General features: G+C 42.4%; 2 protein-coding genes and 1 non-coding gene across 3 annotated transcripts in view; 2 read left to right on the top strand and 1 right to left on the bottom strand.

Annotated features, from left to right (window-relative positions):
- LOC140338884 (uncharacterized) overlaps nucleotides 1-26873 on the top strand; it is a 62211-nt gene that overhangs the window by 23201 nt on the left and 12137 nt on the right. The window contains exons 11-21 of the mRNA XM_072423203.1: nucleotides 261-1072; nucleotides 1652-1709; nucleotides 8304-8443; nucleotides 8565-8757; nucleotides 9072-9097; nucleotides 9179-9335; nucleotides 9446-9543; nucleotides 9632-9740; nucleotides 9884-9981; nucleotides 10129-10225; nucleotides 10532-11514. Coding sequence (XP_072279304.1) covers nucleotides 261-1072; nucleotides 1652-1709; nucleotides 8304-8443; nucleotides 8565-8757; nucleotides 9072-9097; nucleotides 9179-9335; nucleotides 9446-9543; nucleotides 9632-9740; nucleotides 9884-9981; nucleotides 10129-10225; nucleotides 10532-11514 — 2771 coding nt within the window. The remainder of the gene's footprint in view (nucleotides 1-260; nucleotides 1073-1651; nucleotides 1710-8303; nucleotides 8444-8564; nucleotides 8758-9071; nucleotides 9098-9178; nucleotides 9336-9445; nucleotides 9544-9631; nucleotides 9741-9883; nucleotides 9982-10128; nucleotides 10226-10531; nucleotides 11515-26873) is intronic.
- On the bottom strand, nucleotides 5099-6662 carry LOC140339111 (uncharacterized). The gene is made up of 2 exons (XM_072423679.1): nucleotides 6513-6662; nucleotides 5099-6238 (listed from the first exon to the last, which is right to left on the bottom strand). The coding sequence occupies exons 1-2, from the start codon at nucleotides 6610-6612 to the stop codon at nucleotides 5454-5456; spliced, it is 885 nt and encodes a 294-aa protein (XP_072279780.1). The 5' UTR covers nucleotides 6613-6662; the 3' UTR covers nucleotides 5099-5453.
- LOC140340189 (U6atac minor spliceosomal RNA) lies at nucleotides 17547-17677 on the top strand. Its single transcript, XR_011922619.1, has one exon. It is a non-coding gene; the product is annotated as a U6atac minor spliceosomal RNA (small nuclear RNA).

Genomic DNA, 26873 nt, shown 5'->3' with positions numbered 1-26873 from the left:
CTATAACAATCTTTTCATCTCCTCCCTTCTCGGACAGTAATGGAGGGACAGTGGGATAAGTCAGGAGCCACCAGCCTTCTCCTTACAAATCTAACAAAACACAGATCTGACCAGAGATTTAGGGAGATTTATATGGTCGTAGACTGCATTAGGAATTTGATGCCAGAAAGAACCTTTCCCTTTCTATCCAAAATGAAAAAAAATCTTGACCAGACTGGTAATCATAGCCTATTATTGGTGGTTTTGTCTACTTTCAACAGGTGTGGAACATGCCAGCAGAACCTTGAAGGATGGGGACAGTCACCTAGAATCCCATTTGTCTGTCCCAGAAAGAATAAAAAATCATAATATGGTGGACAATAGACTGAAATCAGGCAGAGAGACTATTAGAACAAAGTCTGGGTACAGCTCCCTAAGTGGAGAGGAGGACTTTGAATCGGAGGAAGAGGACAGAAAACCGATGCACAATGGAGAAGGTGGGTTCTCTTGCGAGGACTGTGGCAAAAACTTCCGGTACAAAGCTCATCTAACTGTCCACCAAAGAGTTCACACAGGAGAGCGCCCTTACGAATGTTCTGAGTGTGGAAAACGTTTTGCCACCAGCTCGCAGCTCACCAGCCACAAAAAATACCACAGCGAGGAAAAACCCTACGAGTGCTCGGAATGTGGCAAACGCTTCCGGTGGAAAAGCCTCCTTGTTGTTCATGAGAGGCGCCATAGAGGAGAGAAGCCCTTCGAGTGTCGTCAGTGCGGGAAAGCTTTTGCTGGGAAGTCTAATCTTCTTGCTCATGAGAGGAGTCACGTCGGAGAGAGACCATTCACTTGTTCTGAGTGTGGGAAATGCTTTGTCGCAAAACACACGCTGTCTCGTCATATGGTCATCCACACCGGAGAAAAGCCTTTCACCTGTCCGGAATGTGGCAGGAAGTTCAAGCTGAAGCAAACCTTGTGTAGCCATCTACGCACTCACACAAAAACCCAAAACTCGGGAGGGACAGACGATCAAACCTCAAGGGTCAATCCCTGTTGGAAAGGGTCTATTGAAGAGCCCAAAGTCTGGCCCAAATACATGTAAAAAAAAAAATTGTTTTTGGAATGCCGAAAATCATTGGACAATCTTGGGTGGCTCCTGATAATGCTAGGGTGTGAAACTATTGGATCATGTAGAGTGCAGGAACAAGGTTGAATAACTTTGTCAATGAAAGTCATTTTGGTCCTTCAGCCATGGCAAATGTTGATTCTGAAAGCTCTACCTTGAGAAGAGGCACCAGACCAAGATTCCGTATGTGCTTAGACAACACAAAACGTTTTTAGGTCACAATCCTTCTGATAAGCAGAACTCAGAAATAAAGAAACATAGTTATGTGGGGCAAACTCATCCTCTGTTGGATGGGAACCCAAAATAAGCCCTGAAGCTTTTTGTTGCTTATCATGCAGTGGATTAAATTCCTAGAGGTGTCCAGAACAAAGTGAAGAACTACAGCAGAAGAAGCCTTTGGATTTACCAAAGAAGAAGTGTGTGCTTATGTTTTTTGCAGTGTGGCAGGTCTTCTGTTTGACTCTATCAGTCATCAAGATTAGACGGGAAAAGCAATGTTGATGGACAATGTACTTGGTATTCTCAGTAATAAAAATTTTGTATTTTTGGAAGTGTGAAAAATTTGAGGTCTATGCTAGTCCTGTTTTTTATACCTCCACCTGTATCCATGGTAGGTGTAGAAGGTTAGGTGTGGGGTTGGTTAGGCCTGGGTGATGGACCTGCAAATTTACCATTATCTTTACCTTACTCTTTTATTTTGCCTTGCTCGCTCGCTCTTTCCTTCATAACCTCAAAATAATAATGGAATAAACACCTAAGCTATACTATGACTTTACATCCTAATGTAGATTGTGCTTGTAGTAGTGGAGATCAAACATACAAAGATCAATTAATAACCGGTAAGAAAGAAAAGGAAGGAAGCAATTACAAGGAAAGAAGGATAGAGGGAGACGGGTCAGTAGAAGGGACATTTTTGGAGGAAAGAGGCACAGAGAGATTTGGGTCCAATTGAGGGGTGGTTGTGGAAAAGAGAGGAAAGAAAAAGTTTGGGTCTAGAAGATGGACAACGAAAGAGGAAAGTGTAAAATGGAAATGTAGGTCTGAGGGAGCAATTATTGTGAAGAAAAGAAGGGTCGAGTGACTTTAGTCTAAAAGAGGGACCGTTAAAGAAAAGAAAGGAAAGAAGAAGTTTAGGGTTAGAAGACAGACAAGTGAGGAGGAAAGTGGGACCGGGGGATTTCGGTCTAGGGTAGCAATAGTTGTTGTAAAAAATATTGTCTTCTGAAGAAGTATTTTATTTACTTAAACCTGTGTGCTGAAGAACTCTTCCTTCAATAGATAAAAAATATTTATTCAGGCGCAGAAAAATACAAAATGGGAAGCAAATCCACAAAGTAAAAAAAGAAGCTAAGAAGAAATACCTAGATTGATGATATGGATCAGTCCATGAGAGAATATGATGGTTTTTCTCTCCCAATACCCCCAGGAGTATACATAAGTTTCCCATTAACATACATTAGACACCTCATCCTTGCTTACTACTACTCATACTTAAAAGGTAATGCTTAAATATAGCTTTACTTTACTACTATGTGTTGAGTACAGATAAGGAATGGAAAGGCAGTAAGCTGTTCTTGCTCTTTGACCTTGACCCCTTAGAAAGAGAAGTCCTAAGTTCTCTTAGAAACAACCTCACATCTCACATAAGTGGAAAGTTATACTCTTATTTTTAATATTGGTATCTCTATTTCACAAACATTCTCCAGCAATATTTTTAGAAATAATTTATAAAATGAAGGGTGGGGGAATCGTGAAGAAAAGAAGATCTGAGGAGTTTGGCGTGGTTTTAGTCCAAGAGAGGGACCGTTGTGGTGGAGTAAATAAGGATAGAAGAATTTTGGTCCGGAGGTCATATAGTTGTGGACGGAAGGAAGGATTCAGGTCCAAAAGAGGGACAGGTGTGAAAAAAAAAAAGATACGGAGGGCTTTTGGTGAAAGAGGGACAGTTGTAAAAGAGAGAGGGGGAGAGAAATTCTTGGCATAGAATATGAAAAACTGAGGGGCACTTTCCTCCTCAATTTTTTCTCCAATGGACCCAAATGTTCTCATTTCCCTTACAGATGGAGTCATTTTGGGTCCAGAATAAATGTAGAGGAAAGGAGGGGTTTGGATTAAAAAATTGGGACAGTCGTGGGAGGAGGAAGAAATTTATAACAAAGACAGTTGTAGAGGGAAGAGGAAAGAATGAGGTTGGGTAAACAGGAAGGACAGTTGTGAAACAAAGAGAGATGGAAGAATAGATAGGTCCAGAATAGGGATAGTTGTAGTGGAAATAAGGACCCACCTTTTGGTTTGATCTATAGGTACCTAGAACAAATGAAAAAGCTAGTTTTGGTTCCTCTTGTTATTGTAATCAAAACGAGAAATATTTGCTGACTTTTTGCACACATTGGACCACTTTTGACCATTTATGCACGTATCTTCTATGGAGGATGCACATAAGCACAAATCTCTAGTTTTAACCAATATCAAGGTTCTTAGGTTAAAGCAGTCAAACTTTATGGAAAATTCTGGTTGTTTTTGAGCAATTTATTGATTTTAAAGGTTTTCCAAATGGAAAGCAGTCAAACTGATGACTGGTGAATTATTCCTATTGCATAGAGTGTGTATTTTTGGTGCCCCATGAATGGCAACCCTTGCTTTCGTCTACATATATCTTGAAAACCACATTAAAAAATCTACCTGACCAAATTTCTTTTGCAAATAATACACAATGGCTCCAATCAAGATGGGGAACATTGGCAATGTGGAGTATTTAGATGGTGGTGTGTGTGTGACTAAAAAATGGCAAACTTTAACTTAACATGAACTCAATAACCCTTCCTAATGGGCACAGCAGGTTTACTGTTGCAGGACAAACGTGGAAGATGAATTATTGGTATATGTATATATTATGCTATATGCTATATTCCCAGGCCTTAATAATTACAATGCATTAAGGTGTGGGTGTTCGTGTTTATTTGCAGGTATCTATTCACCCCTGTCCAATCTCAAAGACCCCCTGGAGGATCCCCAATCAATCCAGGGGCTTTAGAGAAGTGACAAGATATACATAGAAAAATAGGGCACAACAAGACTGCAGGATAACAAAACATGTGAGTCACCTTGTCTGGTGTTTAAAAAATGTGCACCGAATAGGTGGTTCTTCAGGTGGTGGTACAAGTTGGCCTTCTGGATGGAGCTCTTGCTACAATAAGGGCAACAAAAAGGCTTTCTCTTTTTTTTGTGTTTTCTGGTGTCCTACCAGGCTTTTCTAAAAAAATATGGTTTCTCTCCACAAAAAAGTGAGCGTTTTTTTATTTTTTTAAACATAAAACTTGAATTTACGGGCACAAGAGGACATAGGACTGCTAATGACATTTGAGTCCAGGCAAAAGCAGTCAAACTGAATGTGCCAAAGGATACCGTGGGAAACACCGATTGAGCACAAGACCCTCCTTCATGACCTAAAAGGGCATTGGAAATTTAGTCTGTGTTTTCAAATATAAATGGGCAAAAATATCAGTCCGGATCAAATTTATATGAAGTTGGTTCATTTTTTGGTGTTATATCATCCTTGTGCTAGGATAAGGGTTGGAACATTGTTGGTGGGATTGGTTATCACACATGAACCTTGATAGACTTGGCCATTGTTGAGAGATGAAGCCCAGCTTTGAGTCCCAGGCCATCCTGCAGGAGTTCTGAACAAACCTAATATATACAGACCTCTCTGTCTAAGGGGGCATTATTCTACTAAGGAAAGGTATATTATGGTACCACACTAAAAAGTCATTAAGTTCTTCATAACGGTCCTGGTTGTCTCATTGTTTACACTTTAGTCTAGCCTAAATAGATAAAACTTTGCCTATACTTTATGTCATATAAAGATCTAAGGGGAGTTCTCGTGACCAAGGTCCTGCTCATGTAGGTTGCTTATATCAGTTTTTAAGTGCTATGGAGTAACTACTTTTCCAGAACCAGTAATACCGGAGAAAAATGAAAAGAAGAACAATATTCCAATTGTTGCCTTGGGTAACCAGGTTTTATTTTTATTTAATATAAAAAATAAATTGGATTGGGCAGCAGCTCCATTTTATTGAATCAACCCCTAAAGAACAGGAGCTACATCGTGATCTTTATCTCTCAGCTTCTTAGCTCACAATTGTAAGCTTAGGGTCGAGTCTGGGCCCCTTTCTAAATTCAGCATCTCAAACTGAACATGTATGTATGTATTACTTTGCAAGCCAGAATTCAGACTCTACCAAGACCCATGTCTCTCTAGTCAACTTAATAAGCTTCAGGAAGGTTGAGGATTCACTCAACATGAAGCTAGGACATATAGGAAAAGTGAAGGACCTTCTCGGAGAAGCTACGTTTAAACTTTGACTTTTACTAGTTCTTCTGAGTCCCCGTGGGTCTTCTGGTGCCTTACCAGGACGGAACTCTGACTGAAACATCGTCCACATTTCAAACACTGAAAAGGTTTTTCCCCAGTATGTACCCTCATATGGGTGACAAGGTTGGAGTTTTTGATAAAGCATTTCCCGCATTCTGAACACATAAATGGTTTTTCTCCAGTATGAACCCTCTGGTGGATGATGAGGTTAGCGTTCTTTAGGAAGCCTTTCCCACAGTCAGGGCAGCTGAACGGCTTGTAACCAGAGTGGATCTTCTGGTGGGCCGCCAGGCGGGAGCTGTTGATGAAGCACTTGCCGCATTCGGAGCATAGATAAGGCTTTTCGTTTAGGTGGTTCTTCTGGTGGTGGTACAAGTTGGCCCTCTGAATGAAGCTCTTGCCACAATCAGGGCAAACAAAAGGCTTCTCTCCTTTGTGTATTTTCTGGTGTTCCACGAGGCTTCCCTTCTGGCTGAAACATTTGCCACATTCTGCACACTGATATGGTTTTTCTCCAGTGTGAATCCTCTGGTGGTTGATGAAAACTGACTTGAAGTTGAAGTGTTTCCCACAGTAGGCACAGATAAAAGGTCTCTCCTCTGAATGTTTAGTCAGTCGTCTTATAATTTTTCGATCTCCCTGGTTTAGCTGTTTGGGTTGGGATGTGGCCTGGGGACCTCTGGGAACTGCAGTGGTGACATGTTGTCTGCTTGGGGTTGTTGTGTAAGACCCATCACCTATGATCTTACTATCCATCATATTACCTGGAAAAATAAAAGGATCAAATGACTGTTCCACTATCCATCTTTGACCACCATAAAGCTCCATAAACATCTGAATGTTTGGTCATGCTACGACAAACCAGTGATAGTCCATCTAGTGAAATTGATCAGTCATCAGCTTTGAATGGATAACAGACAGAGCCACCCTTTTTCTCCCATTACCAGCCACCGACACAGAGGGAGATGAGAACATTATTGTAGCGACTCAACAAGGATATTCTGGCACTTTCTTCACAATTTAGTGTTTTTTCCTCACCTGTGCTGATGTCTGAAGGAATTTCCTCTTCTTTAATCTTCAAGTAGAGGTCTTCTTGATCATCATGGTGATCAACCACCACAATTTTCAAGTCTTCCATCTAAAGACCAGCAAATAAAAGTAAAAAAAGATCATTGTTCCTTCTGGTACTTATCTATAATTTTTTTTTTTTTTGTAGTTTATATAGGAATTATTTGCAATAATTGTAATACCAGTGAAGCTCCCCTGTCTTTTGCATTCTCCAAAATGTCATGAAAGTCTACCTGTGGCATTCCCAGCCATGTTCTTATAGGTATATTGCAGCAGGAATGTGATTTCCGATGCCATCCTTGCATTGTGCTACATTCTTAATAACTTCATCCTTTGTAGTCTGAACAATCACAGCTGTTATTGTATAATCTGCACTACATGAAAATGGCCGCCCCCATGTACAGAGACAAAGCAGTGCAGAAGGTTTGGCCTCTAGTGTTTGCTCTGTAGAGCTGCCTGCCTGCTGTGCTTCCAATGGAGGGATTTCTTTCAAGGCTTCTGCAACAATAGTAGGAGTGTGGTGAGGACTATGCACGTCTAATAATTACCCTGCACCAAGGCAGGACAGAGGGCATCTAAATCCCATCTGTGCCCACTTACCAGTGCAGGTAATGCATAATATTGTTACATTGTCTTTGTGGTTATTGTTACTTATTACAATGGATTGAGTATTACATGCTGGTTGGTTTAGAAAATATTTAGTGAATTTTATATATATTTATATGGCTCTGACATAGACTGCAGTGTTGTACAGAGAACCCATTCCTATCAGTTTCTGTACAGAAGAAGGTGTGTGAATCCTGAGTTCCTGGAGGACAGATTGGAGTTCCCAGTCCCCCTCCCCCACCCAGCCCAGGTTGAATGGAGGGTGATGGGGGAGGCCCAGCTGATGGCTACAATGCTTTGGGCTTGGTTTTGGAGGAGCCCATGTGCTGCAAGTAAAGCATTTTTGCAAGGAACCTGGGCCATGTTCAGCCGTTGGACATGGAGGCTGCTAGTGTGGACACTGGGAAGTTGTCACCAGAAGCTGCAATGGGTGCTGCGGTCAGTGGGGATCTCAGACATAGAGGTGCAAGGCCTGGGGGTGAATATTACAGAGTAATGGGTAATATCTGCAGAGATGTGCACACAAGTCTCAGTGTTTGCACCTGCCCAGTCCCTCGTGTTGCACCTACCTAGTCCCCGTGTGTGTCTGTCCAATGCCCGTGTGTGTCTGTCCAATGCCCGTGTGTGTCTGTCCAATGCCCGTGTGTGTCTGTCCAATGCCCATGTGTGCCTATCCAATTCCCATGTGTGCCTATCCAATGTCCATGTGTGCCTGACCTACATACAGTGTATTGGGGTCATCCAGTAGAAGCAGCGGATAATGTAGTGGTTGTAGTTTAGACAAAATCTGATGAAAATGTTTTGATGTCTACTACTGACACTAAAAATGAAAAGTCTCCTCCTGTGAAAACAGAAAATGGTGCTGCAGTCGGGAATGTGGAGGGCAGTTCACCAATGACAGCAGAGGGCACTGTAACTAATAACATGGTGTATATTCTAGGAGTGGTAGATAGGAATATAGCTGGGATTATTAGGAGACAAACTTGCTCTGTTACTATAACAAAGTCAGAAAGAGAAAACCCAAAGAACAAGGGGTGGAGACGTTAATGCTTTGTCAGATTAGGAGGATCCTATGTCTTACTGGGATAGCACCTTTCACACTACTCTTTAAATCCACAATTAATATTTCCACTGACATCTTTCTTCTTTGCACAGGACTCATCATGGTAAGCCCCTCCCACGAGGAGCTGAGTCCATTCCTGGTCTCCTCACTGAGAATGGGGAAAGAGCGGAGTCACATGAATGAACAGATATTAAAGTTCACCTTGGAGATCATCTACCTATTGACTGGAGAGGTGAAGAGACATTGCCCTCATCTAATTTCTATTAATAAGACTCAGAACTTATTGTAGAGGTGAGGAGGATGTTGGGAAGGTCACTTTTTGCTGTAGGATACATTTTCTTTTTTCTGTGCAGAATTATGGACCTGTGAAGAATTCTGATGATCAGACGACGCCAAGCAATCACACCATTGTGTCAAAGGGATGGCATAAGGACATGAGCCCCACAACGATGACACCAGCTTCCTCTCTGACACTGGAGAAAATTGATAAAAGGATTCTACAGGTCACCCAGAAAATCATTAAGCTTCTGACAGGAGAGGTAAGTGGTGCCGGGAATTCTGGGACATTAAAATGGAATGTGTCTGGATGGTGACTGTATCATTGTGTGTGTCAGGTTCCTATAAGGTGTCAGGATGTCAGTGTCTATTTGTCCATGGAGGAGTGGGAGTATTTAGAAGGACACAAGGACCTCTACAAGGACACCATGATGGAGGACCAACAGACCCTCACATCACGGGGTAAGAGGAGACTTTATTGTAAAGGAGAGAGCAGTACGGAGGATAGATCCCCCATCATCTGATAAACACATAGAGACAATGTATTCAGTCAGTGTGTGTGTCCCGGGATTCCACACAGGAAGATCAGGAGATCCCTCACCATTGTCAGGTAAATTAAACGGAAAAGAGATCCTAAAACTTAGAAGTTTTCCTTTCCTCTAGTGATTTTGTCTTATTTTTTTCGGATTAGGATAAGGACCTGATTGATATAAAAGTTGAAATTAAAAAGGAAGAGATAGATGATGATTATGACCATTCTATGGAAATGGACAAAATTATGATGGCAAATAATGAGAAGGAATTCTTTCATGGTATTATGGAGGACCACCAGACCCTCACATCACCGGGTAAGAGAAGACTTTATTGTAAAGGAGAGAGCAGTACAGAGGATAGATCCCCCATCATCTGATAAACACATAGACACAATGTATTCAGTCAGTGTGTGTGTTTCCTACAGATGGATCCAGTAACAGGAACCCACCAGAGAGATGTCCCTGTCCTCAGTATTCCGGGGGTTCCGCACAGGAAGATCAGGAGAACCTTGAAGACCTTCAGGTAGATGTTTGGCTCAGGGTAGATAAGTAATGTTCCCTATGGTGGAGAAGCCAATCTCATAGACCGATGTTCTTTGTGTTGTGTCCAGGAAAACAATGTGATTGTTATTAAAGTGGAAGATATGGATGAAGATGAGATGTATCTGAGGGGTGAGGAGCACTGTAAAAGGGAGGGCGTTCCTCTGGACATGAGAACAGGTGAGTGTCTACTGGCTGAGCTCCAGGCTAAAGTGACGGCCTCCACTTCTCGCTCGAGCAGTACTGAGGGTCCACCTAGGTCCCCCATCATCTGATAAACACATAGAGACAATGTATTCAGTCAGTGTGTGTGTTTCCTACAGATGGATCCAGTAACAGGAAACCACCAGAGAGATGTGCCAGTCCTCTGTATTCCCGGGATTCCACACAGGAAGATCAGGAGATCCCTCAGGAGGATCAGGTGAATAACTTTTATTAGATGCTAAACTGTGTCCAGACTTTGGATTGTGGAGAATGTACAAGTTGCACATGAAAAAAAAAATGTGTCCTTGTGTTTGAACTCAAAGATTAAAGTTTGACTAATTGAAATACCCCTTATTTTATGTAGAATGAGGAACTGGTTATTGTTAAAGTTGAAGACGATCCATATGTGATGGGTGATGATCCATGTAAGGAAGAGGAAAATGCCCCCGATATCAGCACAAGTGAGTAATAAACACAAAATTCTCTGTCCCGTCTTCTAATCCTCCCTACCTCTAGAAGCTTCCTTGGGGGTTTCTCTGTCCTGTCTTTACTCCCACTGTCTCTAAAAACCTTCTTGGGGGTTTCTCTGTCCAGTCTTCTAATCCCCACCATCTCTTGGAGCCTCATTGGGGGTTTCTCTATCCCAGCTTCTCATTTACTAGAACCGTCCTGTGAATTTATCTAATCTTTGTTTCTTTTTTTTTTTTTTTTTGCTCTAGTTGAACAAAGTAATAAGAATAATGCAGAATGTCACTTTATTTTTGCAGATAGTGAAATAGAAGGCCATGGCATTTCCCCAAATCGTCATCCTGAACATCCAAAGACAGATCTGTCATTAGATGGGCATGGTTTTTCCAACCACCCTGCTGCCCAAAAGTCTAGTAGGGAGGGTGGATCTTCTCCAAGTCCTCAGCATGAAGGCTGCCAGACGGCTCCTGTGGAAAAACCTTCCTATCCCTGCACAAAGTGTGGCAAGACTTTCAACTTAAAGTCCCACCTTACTAGCCATCGCAAGACTTGCACTGTCAAGGACTGCTTTTGCTGTTCTGAGTGTGGAAAATGGTTTGCCAAAAAATCAACTTTTTTGAGGCACCAGGATTTGCACCTGGAAGAAAAGCCCCATTCATGCCCAGAGTGCGGGAAGTGTTTTGCCAAAAAGTCCAACCTCATCCGTCATCGACGTATTCATACTGGGGAAAAACCCTTTTCATGTCCAGAGTGTGAGGAGTCTTTCACGTGGAAGGCATCTTTTGAGCACCATCTGAGTAAGCACCGTGGAGAGGTCCCATTTTTTTGTTCAGAGTGCGGAAAGTACTTTACAAAGAAGACCTACTTTTTGCAGCACCAGAATACTCACAAGGGGAAGAAGCCGTACTCGTGCTCTGACTGTGGAGAAAACTTTGCTAAGAGGTCAGAGATGGTCATGCACCAGAGGACTCACACCAGCGAGAAGCCCTTCTGTTGCTCAGAGTGCGGTAAGTACTTTGTCCAAAAGCACAGCCTGACGGAACATCTCCGGATGCATTCAGGGCAGAAGTCTTATTCCTGTGCTGAATGCGGTAAGGCTTTTCAGTGGCGATCTTCGTTGTTCTATCATGAGCGAAATCATAAGGGTGTAAAGCCTGTAACGTGCCCAGAGTGTGGCAAAGGCTTTGCCCAAAAGTCACATCTTGCCCAACATCGGAAGATGCACGCTGGGCAGAAGACTCCAGTTTTACCAACTTCCTGCCTCAAAGAAGAACCCCATCAATGACCCTTTGAAAATAAACTGGATTTTTTTTTAGGAAACTTTTTTTCTGAATACTTTTAGGGTGACCCAAACCTCCAACAGCAATTTCTTAGCTCTTAGCTGGAGAGAAATCTCAATAATTTCCCGTAATGCAACATGGTCACATTTAACCGTACCCAGATGTGTGGGGTACGTCACTTAGCTTGAACAGGAGAACCGAGTAGCAGGTGGAATGAACTTGAGGTTGATGAAGGTCCTCGCATGCTATTGACTGGAAGTCAACATATGGGGCGGAAAGGGTTTCAGCATTTGCAGGCAGTGATATAACTGCCTGATTGTCCACACCTTTTGTCTTTCCAAAGGGATGATGGGATGGAGTTACGGCCTCCAAAAAGAACCTGGATTATAAAAATCCCCGATCTGGTGTTCTGTGGGGCATACAGATTGTTCTGGCTCTGCGTGTGCAGGATGGTGCATCCTAAAAAGATTGTGGCCCATTCACCATGAGGTCAGCCCATCATGTGCATTGGAAATTGGCATCTGGAGTTTTTCCTTTCTGACTGATTCAGACCTGCTTAGCTAAGATAGGCCATGGAGAAGAAATGGAAACACGGGGAAGCCACAATTCAGTTTTAAGCACCGTTTTCAGACTGAGACAAGTACCAAGTATATTCACATAGCTCCAAGGACCTAAAGCCAGGCTTTTACTTATAAGAAGGACGAGGAAGGAATCATAGTTAGAGATATGTGCTTTGTGTGTAAGGGCAGGGTACCTGTACCCCATAGAACCAGGCTCAAAACAATAAAAAGTTTATTTCTTTTTACAGTTTGAAAATAATAAAGTTCAGGTCATTTATTTGGCAATAAATCTCATGTTTTTCAATCTGTTATAAATAGATATATGGAAATAAAATGTATGCATTGTTAATTTTATGTCCCTCTTACTTTAGTTTTAAAGTGTGCAGACTCCTCATGGGCTAGCTGTACTTATTGACTGGTCACAGGACAGAGCAATGTGGAGCATCCAGTCCCTAAAACGGAGCCCTGTAGATCTAAGTCAAGCAGTGCTATAATGTAAAATCTGCATGTGTAGTTCTCTGGAGTCTGCAGGGGTTGGAAATGTGACAGGGACCTCCCTTCTAGGGGGCAGGGCTTGAGAAAAGATTCCCTTTATACCCTTGGAGTGTGAACAATAATATTTAAAAAAATGGCCACATGAAGAAAAGGCGGCGGTGATTTCATCACTTATGCTTTTTGTAAGTAAATTTATATTTTGTGCAATCAGCAGTGACGATTGTTAGAAAAACTGAGGGGGGAGGAGTCATGTGGCAAAAAACCCTGAGCTGTAAGAGATATGGAAGCTGGTATTCTGAAAATGATAGATGATGGAATCATAGACATGTCATTGGGGCTACCAGAAAAAAAAATGTTGACACTCTACCTGTGAAACTCAAATACGCAGTGGGCCAAAATTAAAAACTTTGACCAAGTCGTGGGCCAAACTTTTATTGAAAAATTTAGATCAATCCACTACATATTACTTCCCTTCTCATGTGTTCTTGTTTCTTCCTATTGAGAGAATGCAATGTGAAACCAAATGAATTGCTGCATGCAATAGTTCTGTTAAGGTTTTGAAATGAGCTTACCTGTCAGTATAAACTCCAATGCAGGGCCACGCATAGCCAGAGGCCACTGTTCTAAAGATGCGAGTGATGCCGCTACTACAATTCCCCGCATTACTTACGTCTATAAAACAGTCCAATGCGGGGCCACGCATAGGCTGATCTATAGACGTGAGTGATGCCGGGAATTGTAGTAGCGGCATCACTCGCAGCAATCCGTAGTAGCGGCGGGCCAGAGAATTCCTATCAGGCCAGAGTTTGACACCCCTGCTCTAGCTGAATTCAAGGTACGGTTAGTTTTTTGAGCATATTGATAAGAACATTGTTTATGTTGGGGGCAGATTAGGTTTGAAGGGATATGTTGAGGGAAAACACAAAAAGGAAGGAGACATCTAACAAGGTGGATGATGGGGTGGGCTGGGTGAAAACCTGGAGCTCTACCTGAAGGCAAAACCCATTTGAAAATGGGCAATTTCTCAGTAGGACCATTCTGCCCACTGCACTCCCTTATAAATACATCATGCTTACTGTTCACTAATAAACCGTAAGAAGTAATTAGTAAAAGTAATTAGTTTTATTGATTCGGACCCTCATACCTCCTCTTCCCTATTAGACTCCATGATCAGGACCCTCATACCTCCTCTTACGTATTAGATTTATTGATCAGGACCTTCATACCTCCACTTCCCTATTGGACTCCATGATCAGGACCCTCAAACCTCCTCTTACGTATTAGATTTAATAATCAGGACCCTTATCCTTCCATTTCCCTATTAGATTTAATTGAACAGGACCGTTACACCTCCTCTTCCCTATTAGATGTAATGATCTGGGCCCTCATTCGTCATGTTACCTATTTAGATGGTTAGCTGTGATGATTGGAACTTGGAATCCAACTCTAATTACCAGGAAGACCCTCATCCTTTCTATTCCCTATTAGACTTCAAGCTTTAACAGTTAGGGCCCCCATACCTCCTGTTAGAGTGTGTTTTAGGCTTTTACAAGCACACTGCCTATACTTTCTGTTCCATATAACATGATGATGTTCTCAACAAAATGGTCCACGATGTAGGCCCTCATACCTTGTACTCCCTATGGGACTAATCCTAAACAAGGGAAGCCTTCTCACCCTGATCAATCTAGTTACATATCTTTGTGGATTTTACAATTTTTACCAAGAGAATCCTTCCCCCCCCCAATGGACCCTTTGGTGGTCGAGAAGGGATGAGATTGCTGCCACAAGAAACTTTTTCCACAATCCAAGCATGAATAATGCTTTGTTGTTCTTGTGAAGCCTCAGATGTGATGAGATGGCGCTTCTTCTATACATATATTGTGAGGGGTTACGCTCGCGATCGCCTTTGCTGGGGTCAAAGGACACTTGTCTGGTTCATCCAACTCAGATGACACACCAAGCTGGCTTGCAGCCAGGTTTATTGAAGGTTGCAGATAAAATAACAAAACAGCAAAAGAAAACCTTGCCTGTCCGGCACTTACTATACATTAGACGTCCCTGTCTATCAGCTGGAGGGCATCTCCCTGTCAGCTCAAAACCAAGCTTGCAGCAACCTTCTACTCACTTTTGAGCTCTCTCACACCGACTCACTTGAGCTCACTCACCCAGACCGACTTTCTGAGTCTCTCAGCAGAGCTCCTCAAAGACCGACTGTCTGTGTCTCCAAGCAGAGCTCCTCACACAGCGCCCATCTGTCTCTCCAAGCAGAGCTCACTCACACAGTTCACCTGTCTGTGTCTTCAAACCGAGCTGAACTCCCACACAGACCCCTGTCTGTGTCTCTCCAAGCCAAGCTACTGACTGAGCTCCTGGCTCTATGTTATAGAGCACCCTTAGTGCTTCTTCATTAATTATCTCACAGGTGAGAGTCTTCCACCTGCTACTTCACACAGGAATCTTGGGCAAATATATCTCACATAAAAGCGGAATCCTGGGCAAATATATCTCCCTTCCACCTCCAATCTCCAATCCTGCCTTGGTGTCACAATATATATATATATATATATATATATATATACACACACCGTGTTTCCCCAATTATAAGGCATCCCCATTAAATAAGCCACCCCCGATTTTTTATAAAATAATTAAAATAAGGCACTCACCCGTGAATAAGACATCCTCCGATACCCAATCCTGTGTGTGTCTCCTCGATGCTGGCTGCAGTGTGTGTCTCCTCCTGGCTGCAGTGCAGAGCGAAACTGAAAGTAAGAAGCCGGCACACGCGACCCCGCGATTCTGCAACAGGAAGCAAGCTGCTGATCCCCGCCCTAACGGAGATCCCTGCCCTAACGGAGTTACCTGTCCTAACGGAGATCCCTGTCCTAAGGGACTTGCCTGCCGTAACGGAAATCCCTGCCCTAACGGAGTTACACTTAAGTACCGGTATGTGAACAGAAGGGCACAATCAATGGCATAGAGTGATCAGAAGGGGACAGTCAATGGCATAGAGTGGTCAGAAGGGGAATTTGAATGGCACATGAGTGATCAGAAGGGGACAATCAATGGCACATGAGTGATCATGAGTGACTTTCAACAATAAATGTGTACTGTAGTCTTCTTCATGGAAAAATAAGACATGAAAATAAGACCTATGGGCTATATTTTGGCATTTCAAAAAATATAAGACAGTGCCTTATAAACAGGGGAAACAGGGTATAACAGGGGAAACAGGGTATAAATAAATATATATATATATATATATATATATATATATATATATATAAATATATTGGAACACAGGGACCAAGATCGTACCTGATCGTGTCCTGGATGGACATTATGTGGTACCAGTTTCTTAGTTTTTTTTTACTAAGGTAAAACCAGCAGAGTTTTTTTCCAGGGAAGTTCTCGTTTTGTTTAATGACTTTTTTGTGTTGCTGAGACGCACCTGGTAAGGAAAGACCATTTTATTTGTTTGCCTTTATTCTTTCAATCAATATGGGCAGGTGACCATAGAGTTGCTGTGCCCGCAACTCTGATGCCATGAGTTGCGGGCACAGCAACTTCTTCTGCCGATCCTAGCTGACCATTACCTTGACATACACTCAACTGCTTGCTAAGTGGTGCTGGGTATTAAACTGTCAGGGCACATTTAAAGTGACATTGCCTTCGTTTTTTGTTGCCCATTATGGAGGAAGTTTTAAAGTCTTGATTCAAAACACTTCTCTGCAGCATGCACACCAGCAGGCCAATGCCACGCAGCAAAAGACTATTAATGGCCCAGTTAGCCAGTACTGAGGCCCAGGTGGCTGCGCTGGCCCAAGTTGCAACTAGAGACTGGCAGGTAATAGCTTGTGGTGCCCCAAGCATTTAACTTGGAGCTGCCTAATCTGGCCCATTCCATTCCTGGCCCATTCCTATCCCCTGGGTGGACATCTACTAGGGGGCATCAGTACATATTGGTTGTAATAGACTACACCACTTGGTACCCCAAGGCTGTCCCCTTAAAACATACCTATACCCAGAATTTTCACTTTACACAAAAGGGTAGAGAATCCTTTTATGTAGGGTAAAAGTTCATTTTTTTTTTTGGTGCAACACCCTTTCATTTTCGACCGTTTAGGCCGTCTACATCCTAAGTCACTCCATATCGCGCCTGGGTCGGGGGAGATAGCATGAAGAACCCGGAAGAGCTGTGCAAATTTCTTGGATTTACCAGCTTATCACCCCCAAAGATATGGTTGGATAGAAAGATTTAACATTTAGTGCTAATCCTCACGATTTATATAATTTTATCCTCCTTGCCAAAGCCAAATGCCACAAGGCCAGGCTCAACGCAGACACTGTCACCTGGTGCACATACAAAGCACTCATTGGCTTTATGTGTTCTGATGCAGAGTGTGCAAATTGTCATTCATTTCTGTCTCCTCTTCCCTGGAATGTTATGTATTATTATATCTGTTACCAAGGTGATACCAAGTACATAGAGACTCCCATCATCCCCCACTGTGCCTGACAGGAAGCACTCTTCCCGCTCTCTGCTTCCATCTACAATACCGGACACCACTGATATGACTTGCTCCGCCCTTGACACATGACTTATTACCTGACGTCCCAAACTCCGCCCCATACTAAATAAGGAAGTTCTGTCTTCTCCAGTCTGTCCTGTGCAATCAAACTCCGAGCGGCTATTTGTCTAATTCAAATCCAGCCTCCAGTTAACGCCCCTTTACTCCCATTGGCTGATTTGGGGCATATTAATCAGACAACCATAGAGAGTAACATATGGTGAATTTATGGTAAAAAAATAATGATATATCATAAAATTGTACTTTATTATAATCAAAACTATGTTGAAACAACTTTTATATCTTACTTGATCAAAAAAAACAATACCACATAGAAATCACTATAAGTTGGATATTCCAAAAATAGCTGCCCTTTAAATAGCTAGAGTCACTCTTTGTGGCTTTGTGTTGTATGAAAGGAGAGAAGGTTAGCACTCCCCTTGACAAGGATGGAAGAGGTCCCTGAGGCCTTCACAACACATATACGGTTAAGGCATTGCCACTTACTTACGTGGCATCTCTAACCAATTTTTTTATCTAATAAATCATCCGGGTTGACAATTCTTGGAAGAAAGCTAAACAAAATAGAACGATAAGGCTAGGTACACATGTGCAAAGCTCTGGCGTATGAACGGCCATCCTGGCGGAACCACTGATGATGAACGATCATAATGGAAGTGAAGGGGAGAAAGCACAGGAGGGCGCACACCATCGTTCTCCCCCCTGGCATCATTTTGATGCCTGTTAGGTTTTTGTTTTCTGTTACTGTTATGCAACTTGTTTTTTTCTGCACATCCCCCTCTTTAGATGACCGGTTCCATGCTTCCTGAAGAAGCAGACTAGATCCGCGAAACGCAGATGAAGTATTCGAGTTTGGCTGTACCCGTTTTGGAATGGTTCAACTGTTTATTGAGGACATTGAACAATTTGGATGTAGAATTTGTACATGAATTGATTTGGGTAGTGGTGCCCAGCTCTTCTTTAGAAAGGTTGCCCCATTCACGGACCAGCTAATAACTATACATACATTGAATGTATTGTTCTGTGTTTCTTAGTTATGCAATGTTATTCATGTTTTAGACATGTGAAAGAAACCAAGGGTACGGTTTTTACCACTCCAATAGGCAGCCTACAAAATCCCATTACGTTTGTTTAGTCCTTAATGTGATCCATCAGGAATGGGGCATAGTTTAACCTCTACACCCTTTGGACTAATCTAATGTATGGCTCTCTGGGTCTTAATTACCCCTTTGTATTTACCAAGTGATTGGTGGTGTTATATACCCTATCATTCACATACATGCACAATGTGAGGCTTCCAATGGTAGGCTGGCAAGGAGGCAACTCCATGCCACAGCGTCTCTTCTTTAGGGCTCCTGCCCCTATTTATTGAACAAATATAGCAAGAGAAACCAAAACAGCCCTCCCTGGCAGGGGCAAATTAGAAAATGGATCGGCCATGTTGTTTTTGTTAACATTATAGAAAAGCCCCTGATGAGCCCACTCTAGTTCACGCTCAGAAGGAGCAGCCCCATTGGGATATTTGCATCACAGTGTCACATTTCCTTTTCAGTGGCGGAAAAGACACGAGAGAAAGAGCCCCCCCCCCCAAAAAAAACATTTTCTTTATTTTTAAGGGGATAGCCACCTTTTCATATAATGGTAAAAATGTGCTGATAGGTCCATTTGAAGTACTCTGTCACCTGGTGTCGGAGAGAATTTGTTTAGGGCGTGTGGCAACTGGGAGGAGCGTCTTGTCATTTACACCGATTAGGAGGTACCATAAAGATTCCAGGTTTCCATTGAAAACCAGTTGATTAGAGAAGGTGCTGTACATTGCTTTTCCCCCCATGCAATGTGACCGACATCCCTTTTTTGGTGTGAATGCTTTCCCACTGTAGGAACACAAATTTTCAAGTGCTGCAACTCATGAACTTCTTACTAAACAGGGTTATTGCAGCAAGGTCCTCTAGGTCAGTGGTCGCCAACCGGTGGTCTGCGAGAAATTTTTGGTGGGCCGTGGCTCTGGCCGGTGAAGGACACCCCTGGCAGGAAGCACTGGCCAGAGCGCCGGACCACATCTCCTGTACAAGTCCCAGGTTCAGGGAAGTGGGCGGGCTGTGTCCCTGAACATAACCTGCCCCACTCTCTCATCGTAGGCTTGGATCAGGTCGCGGAACCGAAAAGGTTGGCGACCACTGCTCTAGGTACCATCATCTGACAGACACAGCGGCGTTTAGTCGTGAAACGCAATCTAAATACCCTAATTCCACCTTAGTAAAGGGATCTCCCAGTTACTTGTTACAGGACAGAGCAGTTTGTTTTAAAGGCCTGTCTATACCCACAAATTGCAGTCAGTTCACTAAAGCTTTCAAACAAGGATAGGGATCTTTGTATTACCCCATCTCAGACTTAGCCTATCCCAGATTAGGTTTGTCAGTCGTGGAATGACTGCAGGAATGTACGGCAAACCAATGTAGCACCTTGTTAAAAGAGCGAGCTTCCAGTTTCTTGTACCTTTTCAAGGCAGCGTTAGGGTATGGATTGGAAGCTAAGGGAGCTGGGGCAGGTTGGCCTTGCCTTCCCTAGGGCCTGACTAGGCCACAGAGGCCTACAGACTGGACCCACTGGAGAGGAATAAGCTAGATTCCTGGAGGCCAAGGACTTGCCTTCGGTGGACAGAAGCTAGATGATGGAACCCTAAGGGGGGACACTCAGGACAGAATCCTTTGGTGCCTAATTTGGGCCTGCCATTCACAGGGGGAACCGATTCCAGGGGAGGAGGAACGCTCCACTTGCGCATAACTATAGATTTAGGAGTCAGCAAGGATTGCTTTTGAATGTGAACTGCTGCTACCTGGCCCCCCCCCCCCCCAACCCATCTCTCCATACGTGCCGAGTTACAGTAAACCCCTAGAACAGTGATAGCAAAGCTTTTAGAGTGCCCAAACTGCAACCCAAAACCCACTTATTTATTGCCAACACGACAATTTAACCTGAATACTGAGGTTTTAGTTTATAAAAAAAACTCATACATTAACAACTTTTGTCTTTTTTTTTTAATATCTTTTTATTGAAGGCAAGACAATATATAACCAAACACAGTGAAAAACATTACAAACAAGACATACCGTACAATCAGTTACAAAATAAAAAAAAAATAACAGGATGTATTAGGCCACAAAAAAAAAATTACTGTAACATGAATAGCATAAAAGCATTCTGAATCCAAAAAAAAAAACAATGAACAGAAGTGATTTACCGCAGATATAAAGTACATCCTGAAATATTGTCTTTGCCCCCAATTTTTATAAACGTGACCAATTATGCATAGAAAGATTAGAAAAATAACTGCATAACCGGGGGACAAAACCAAGTCCCGAAAACTAAGGTATACCCAAGAAATCAGTGGACTGTTTTCTCCGCCTTCCCAATAAAAGTACAAAGTAAAAACATAAAATAAAATAAAATTTTATCCCCTTCAGGAAACCATCAAACAGATCTCTAATAACTGCTCCCAAAGCTCTCATGTCATACCAGACTGTGTGACGAAAGGTTTCTATAAGATCATGCAGCTGGGATGGTGATAATGAATGCTGTAAATATTGCATCCACGTTCCAAAAAACGTAAGCGTTTGGTGGCTTCAGTTTCGTCAATCAACATAAGGGTTTGCAAATATTTGGTACATTGCGTTAATGTGGGGGGGGGGTTCCATTCATTGCTTTAATTTAGATTTTTTAGCTGCCAGCAAACAAAGATTATCAAATTTAGATAAACCAGAAACATCACTTGGGGAGGGTTCTGTGAAAAAGTGCTAAATGAGGTGACAAAGAATGGGCATGTCCAGTAACCCGAGTATCAGTTCAACAGGCACCGTGGGATGTAAATATAAAAATTCACTTTTATAGTAGTTTATACGGAAGCCAGAAAAAGATCCAAAAAACTGTATATGTCGGAGTAATATAGGTAGATCTTTCTCTGGGTTCCCCAGAAACAACATGACATCATCCGCAAACATGGATAATTTGACTTGTTTGTTTTGGATAGTTATCCCGGTAAATAAATTTGGATCAAGAAAAGATCTCGCCAGCGGCTCAAGGGCCAAATTGAACAACAGGGGCAATAGAGGGCAGCCCTGAAGTGTACCTCTTCCCAGCGAAAAGGTAGGAGATAATAACCCACCACCTTTACCTGAGCTGAGGGAGCAGGGTACATAGCTACATAGCCACTCAATACTATCAAACGCTTTCTCCCCGTCGAGCGGCAATAAAGCTCTCGACCCTGAGAAGGAGCCAACCAATCTATTTTGCTCCAAGAAAGTCAGCACCTTTCTAACATTATAGGCCGTGGATCTACCCAATACAAAACTCGCCCGGGCTAACTAGTTTTGGCAAAATCATCGATAGGACCCAGGGTCCAATGGATCCTTTTGCTTTTTAGACAACACTTTAATATAGGCCGAGCTGCCTGAGGACAGATAAGTAAAATACATATTATATAATGCATTCAATCTAGGATTAACTTGGTCCACCAATATCTTAAAAAATTCGGCCGGTAGGCCATCCGGTCCCGGAGCCTTGAAATTAGCTGACCGCTTGATCACAGAAGTAACTTCCTCAGATGTAATCGGGGAATTAAGACGAAATAATCCATCTTCTGACAGATGTGGCAAATTCAACCGATTCAAAAATGCCTGACCCAGTGCGATATCACTTACTTGCAATGTATAAAGATTCTGGTAGTAGGAAGAAAACACAGCAACGATATCACGAGGAAAGTGTTGGACAGAGCCTGTAGCATCAAGAACACTTGTAACTCTTGGAGGTGTTCGAAAACCTTTGGCTAGATTGGCAAGTAGTCGGCCTGACTTGTTGCCAAATTCTCCTGATTTATAAGCACGGATGGTAGCATCATACTGATGCAGCCAAAAATCGAAAGCACGCTTACTTTGGAGCCACTCTTCCCTGTCCTTTGCGGATAGAGACCCTTTAAACTTCAAATATGCCTGACGGGCCTGAGTACTGGTTTCCATATATTCAGCTAATGTTTTCTTTTTTTGCGAGGACACGTGGGTCAAAATTCTGGCCCTTAGAACTGCCTTGGCTTTATCCCAGTTTAACGGAGGTGTATTTTGGTGGGCGGCATTATGAACAAAATCTTGCCACCAGCGCTTCAGGTGTTGTTGAAATTGCTCATCTTTGGCTAGAAAAGCCTGGAAGCGCCAGGTGAAATCCGACTGATGGAAATAATTCTCCGTTAGAGACAAAAGGACTGGTGCGTGATCTGAAATAATGATAGGATGAATAGTAGCCATCTCCAAATTGAGTAGTCGGTCAGCTGAGACCAAGATGGTATCGAAACGAGACATAGTGGAGTGTACTACAGAAACATGGGTATAGTCCAGAGGGTGCAGATGCCTCCAAGAGTCAATCAGACCCGTTGCTGAAAGGAACAATTGGAAAAAAGAATAATTTAACACAGTAGACCCCTGCCTTGGCGGAGGTGGACATGTATCTTCCATTGTGCTGACAGTAGCATTAAAATCACCCGCCACCAACATGGGAGGGACCTGAGGGAAAATTCTGAACAACTGTAAGAAGGTTGTTATAAAATAGTCCATTATCTTGATTAGGACCATATACCGCCAACAACGTAAAGGCACTAGCCAGAGATTGCAAAGTTAACGAGGCCCATCTGCCATCCGAAGGGTCACAAGACTTAGATATGGTATATTGAAGTCTTTTATGTAGCAATATCAATACACCAGCACGTCTGCCATGAGCAGAAGCACCCCAGACCTCACCGACCCAACTTTTTCTCAGCAAATTAAATGAGGATGACTGTAGATGGGTCTCTTGGAGGATCACAATATCAGCCTATAATTTTTTTAAGTACCTGAGAACCATAGTGCGTTTATGAGGGGAGCGTAATCTTTTAATATTCCAAGTAACAATTTTCATTAAAAGAAGGCATAAATGTACGAAGAGTAGAGAACCACAGGTAAATCAATTTAGCTTGTTGCCTGAGGCCATCCAAGCCGAGCGGCCCCAAAAAATATATTTGCCACCACATGGGGACAACTGCATTGGGGGAGGAGTGGACAGTCTTTCCAATAATGTAATAGCACAAAACCTAGAACAAATTAAAAACAGTAATAACAGAAAGGTCATAGCAAAACTCACCTGCGCTTGACTCCCTTTTTTCCCAGTAAGGAAATACGGAAACTCAAAAAAAACAACCCTGAGCAGGTTACACTGCTGAGAAAAAACTTGTTGCCTGACCTGTAGAACTAATGGCAAAAAAGAATGCATGCTTTAACATTGTGGTTTGTGCAAAGGTACTTTAAGAAAAAATCTCATTCCCTTAACATTTATGGCGGAAGGTGAACCTTATGAGGAGGCAGCAGGAGAGGAGTGAGTGGAACGTGACCTACGTTCCCTGTCTAATGGTGGATGGTCGACGTCTTCCAGCGAAACTACAAAATTCATGGCCTGTTGTAGATCTTTAAAAGTATGAGTTTTCTTTATCAGCGGTGAATATTTTAAGTACTGCTGGGTACATGAGGGCAAATCTTAACCCCTTAGATATCAGCAGTTTGCAGACTTGTGAAAAAGCTCGTCTTTGCTTTGTCGTTTCGGCCGTATAATCCGAGAAAAGCATCATCAATAGCGATGTGTTCATGTGACCGATAAGCTCTCAACAACTGGACTTTGTCAGGAAAGTGAAGATAGTTTACAATAATGGGTCTTGGAAAGGGCTTTTTACGTTGCAATAGTCCCAGCCTGTGAGCGCTTTCCACTGGCACGGGAGTAGAAAGTCCCAGCAATTTAGGAATAGTATAGGTGCAGAGTTTTTGTATATCAGCTGCATTATATGTTTCCGGTACTCCAATTATCTGCCTAGATCTGTTCATTTCTACTGTAACGTTGTGCAATGTTCTCCTAGCTGTTTTTTTCATCTTGTAAATCACTGAATCTCTGTTTTAGCTCCTGAATATTTTCTCCATGTTTGGTAATAGTATCTGTGAAAGGTTGCATCTGCTGAGATATAGCTTCTGTTATAAGCTGGGCTAAGTTTCCGGCTGTATGAGACTTCCTGGGCGAGCAATTTGTAATCTATGGCTACTGAGCTCCATGGGGAATTCATTCCCTACCTGGGCTTGAAGAAGGCTCCACGCGGTCTGTGGCGCCGTAGGCCATTGTGGCTGAACCTGCTGTCTTGCCTCCTGTCTGTCGAGGCTGTTGCCGTTTGGAAGCCTGGGACGAGGCGATGAAACGCTCCATCCGATCTCCGCAGTCTGCAGAACAAAAGCAGTCTGCTGGGAGATAGCGGGGTAAAATTTACTGGGCACTGGAATACTCGGGAGCCGGAGCCGCCACTCGCACACCACCTCCTACATCTGCCAGAAGTCAACATCTTTTGTCTTAAAGAAGAAACACAATAACAGAGCTTTCAATGATACAAAAAAATGTATTGAAAGGTAATAATTTGCATTTGGCGTGCTTTTGAACAATTAATGTGATTTTTGACTTTTGTATGCATGCTGATAATTTGTCTAACCTTGGCTCATACTGATATATTTCAAAGCTGAAAACAGCTGCTCACAAGCATAGTAAGGAAAGCAGACCCAAATGCCTTCATTGACCTAAAATTATTTAGCAGAGAATTCCACACTTTAAGGATTTCATTTTCAGAAATAACTGTGCTGCTATTTGTCATCCATTCTTTCTTCTCTAATGTTTCACACAGGGTTGTCTCCATCTTGCGGAACTGTAAAAATTTGTTACAGGTTGACATTCAAAAATCCGTCAACCTCCAGACCTGGAGAGTGCCGGATTTTCGAAAATTACGAATTTTTGAAGGTTATACTTAACTCCACACACAGGCCAACCTTCCTCTCGTAGCACCCGCGGACATCTGGCACAGTACCAGGGAGCAGGCAGGAGGGACCTCTCAACGTGTATTTAGTGTAGCAAGCAAGACCCAACAGCTGTTTCTGGAGAACAACGCCATCAAACTATAAGTGGCCAAACAGTGTACTGCAGTACCTGTATTGAAAATGCACTCCGAAATTCATGCCGGAAAACTGAAATAACGGGATAATCGATGGCTGGAGTTTCGATTGTACTAAAATTCACCTTTGCAGCTGCTACAATACTAGAAAATTCCTTGTAGACTCCCCGATGGCTTGTAGGATTTTCTGCAAATGTAGAATTTTCTAAATACATTTTAGATTTGGAAAATATTTCAGCAGCCCATTTTTAAGGTCTCTTTTAAAAACCTGCAGTTTTCTCTCAAATGTTTTAATATCACAAAACATCCTCTCTGCTGTTTTTGCTACACCTTGTAGTTGTTTGTTCAGTACATTGAAGTGTAGTGCATTGTAAGCTCTTCGGGGCAGGGTCCTCTCCTCCTGTATATCACTGTCTGTATTAGTCTGGCATTTGCAATCCCTATTTAATGTACAGCGCTGCGTAATATGTTGGCGCTATATAAATCCTGTTTATTAATAATAATAATAATAATAATAATAGTGTAAAAGTTGTAAAAAACATGAGGTTGGTAAGCCAGGCCATATCAGTGAGCTGTGGATATTCTGTCCCTTTTTTATTCAAAAACAGCAAAATTTCCAAGCAGGCTACAAATCTCTCGAGGACTCGTCCTGTGCTCAGACACCGGACATTATTGTACATAAGTAAACAATTGTACTGAGGCTGAACCTCCGCTAGAAGTGGACATTGTCAATTTGTTTTGCTGCTTTCCCTGACACAAAGGGCTTGTTGGTGTATAATACAATGGAAATGAATGACTTGATGTTTTGTTTCTTTAGCAAAGAACTGTATGAAGATGTTGCCCCACCATAGAATGTGCCCCATTACTAGTAATTGAAACCACTTTTTCTGGTCTGATGTCTTGTGACAAAAAAGCCTCCATCACAGCATTGTAGATATCTATTCCTTGCGTTCTTTTAGGCAAAGACACCAGTTTCCCCAGCTCTTCTCTCATGATGTCACCAACACCATAACACAAAATGACTGCTAGCCTTGCCTGATTATTATATCCGTGCTTTCAACCAAGCACATGGAGTAACAGGCTGCCTTCTGTAAGTCAATGGTGAGCTGCCAACATCACTTGCCATGCGCTGGACTCCATCTATAACAGTATTTATGTGACAGATGCATTGATTAATTTTATTCTTGTTTGGGAAATCATGAAAAAGGGAATTACTCCCAGACAACATGGCCGTTTTTATAATAGCCCCATCAGAGAAGGGTTTACCATGTTTTCCTATGCACAGTGAAATTTGAAAACTGTCAGATGATTTGTTCTAGAAAGATAGTTGCAACAACTAAGATACTGGGAATAATATTTCCCTTCAAGAAAATATTTTCTTTCAGTTTCACAAAGTTTGACAACACTTGTGTGGTTGGTGTCAAAGTGCCATCTGACACTTGATGTGTGACACATAATACTTTCATAACACAGAATACATAACGCTTTCCCATTGCATTCAATGTGACTCTGTCCATGCCTCTTGGAATGATCTCCCTCTATCTGTTTTTTCTTTGTATGCTGTACTCATTTTTGGGTGTTCAAGACTTGGAGTCTATAATAACACAAAATGAAAAGAAAATGAAGCACCCAATACAAATCTATCCCTATACCAAAAACAACACTATTAGTTAACACTAAAGAAATGGATATTCCGTGAATCTACGGCAGTGATTCTC

This window comes from Pyxicephalus adspersus, chromosome 10 (genome assembly GCF_032062135.1).
Source record: "Pyxicephalus adspersus chromosome 10, UCB_Pads_2.0, whole genome shotgun sequence".
Lineage (NCBI taxonomy): Eukaryota > Metazoa > Chordata > Amphibia > Anura > Pyxicephalidae > Pyxicephalus > Pyxicephalus adspersus.
Note: the sequence above shows the minus strand (reverse complement) of the source record. Positions and strands in the feature narration are given on the sequence as shown.

Excerpts from the sequence above, each read along its gene's own strand:
- LOC140339111 (XM_072423679.1), bottom strand. The coding sequence starts at position 6,612 with ATGGAAGACTTGAAAATTGTGGTGGTTGATCACCATGATGATCAAGAA. Across the intron at positions 6,239-6,512 it reads TCCTTCAGACATCAGCACAG|GTAATATGATGGATAGTAAG; the intron begins GTGAGGAAAAAA and ends TTATTTTTCCAG.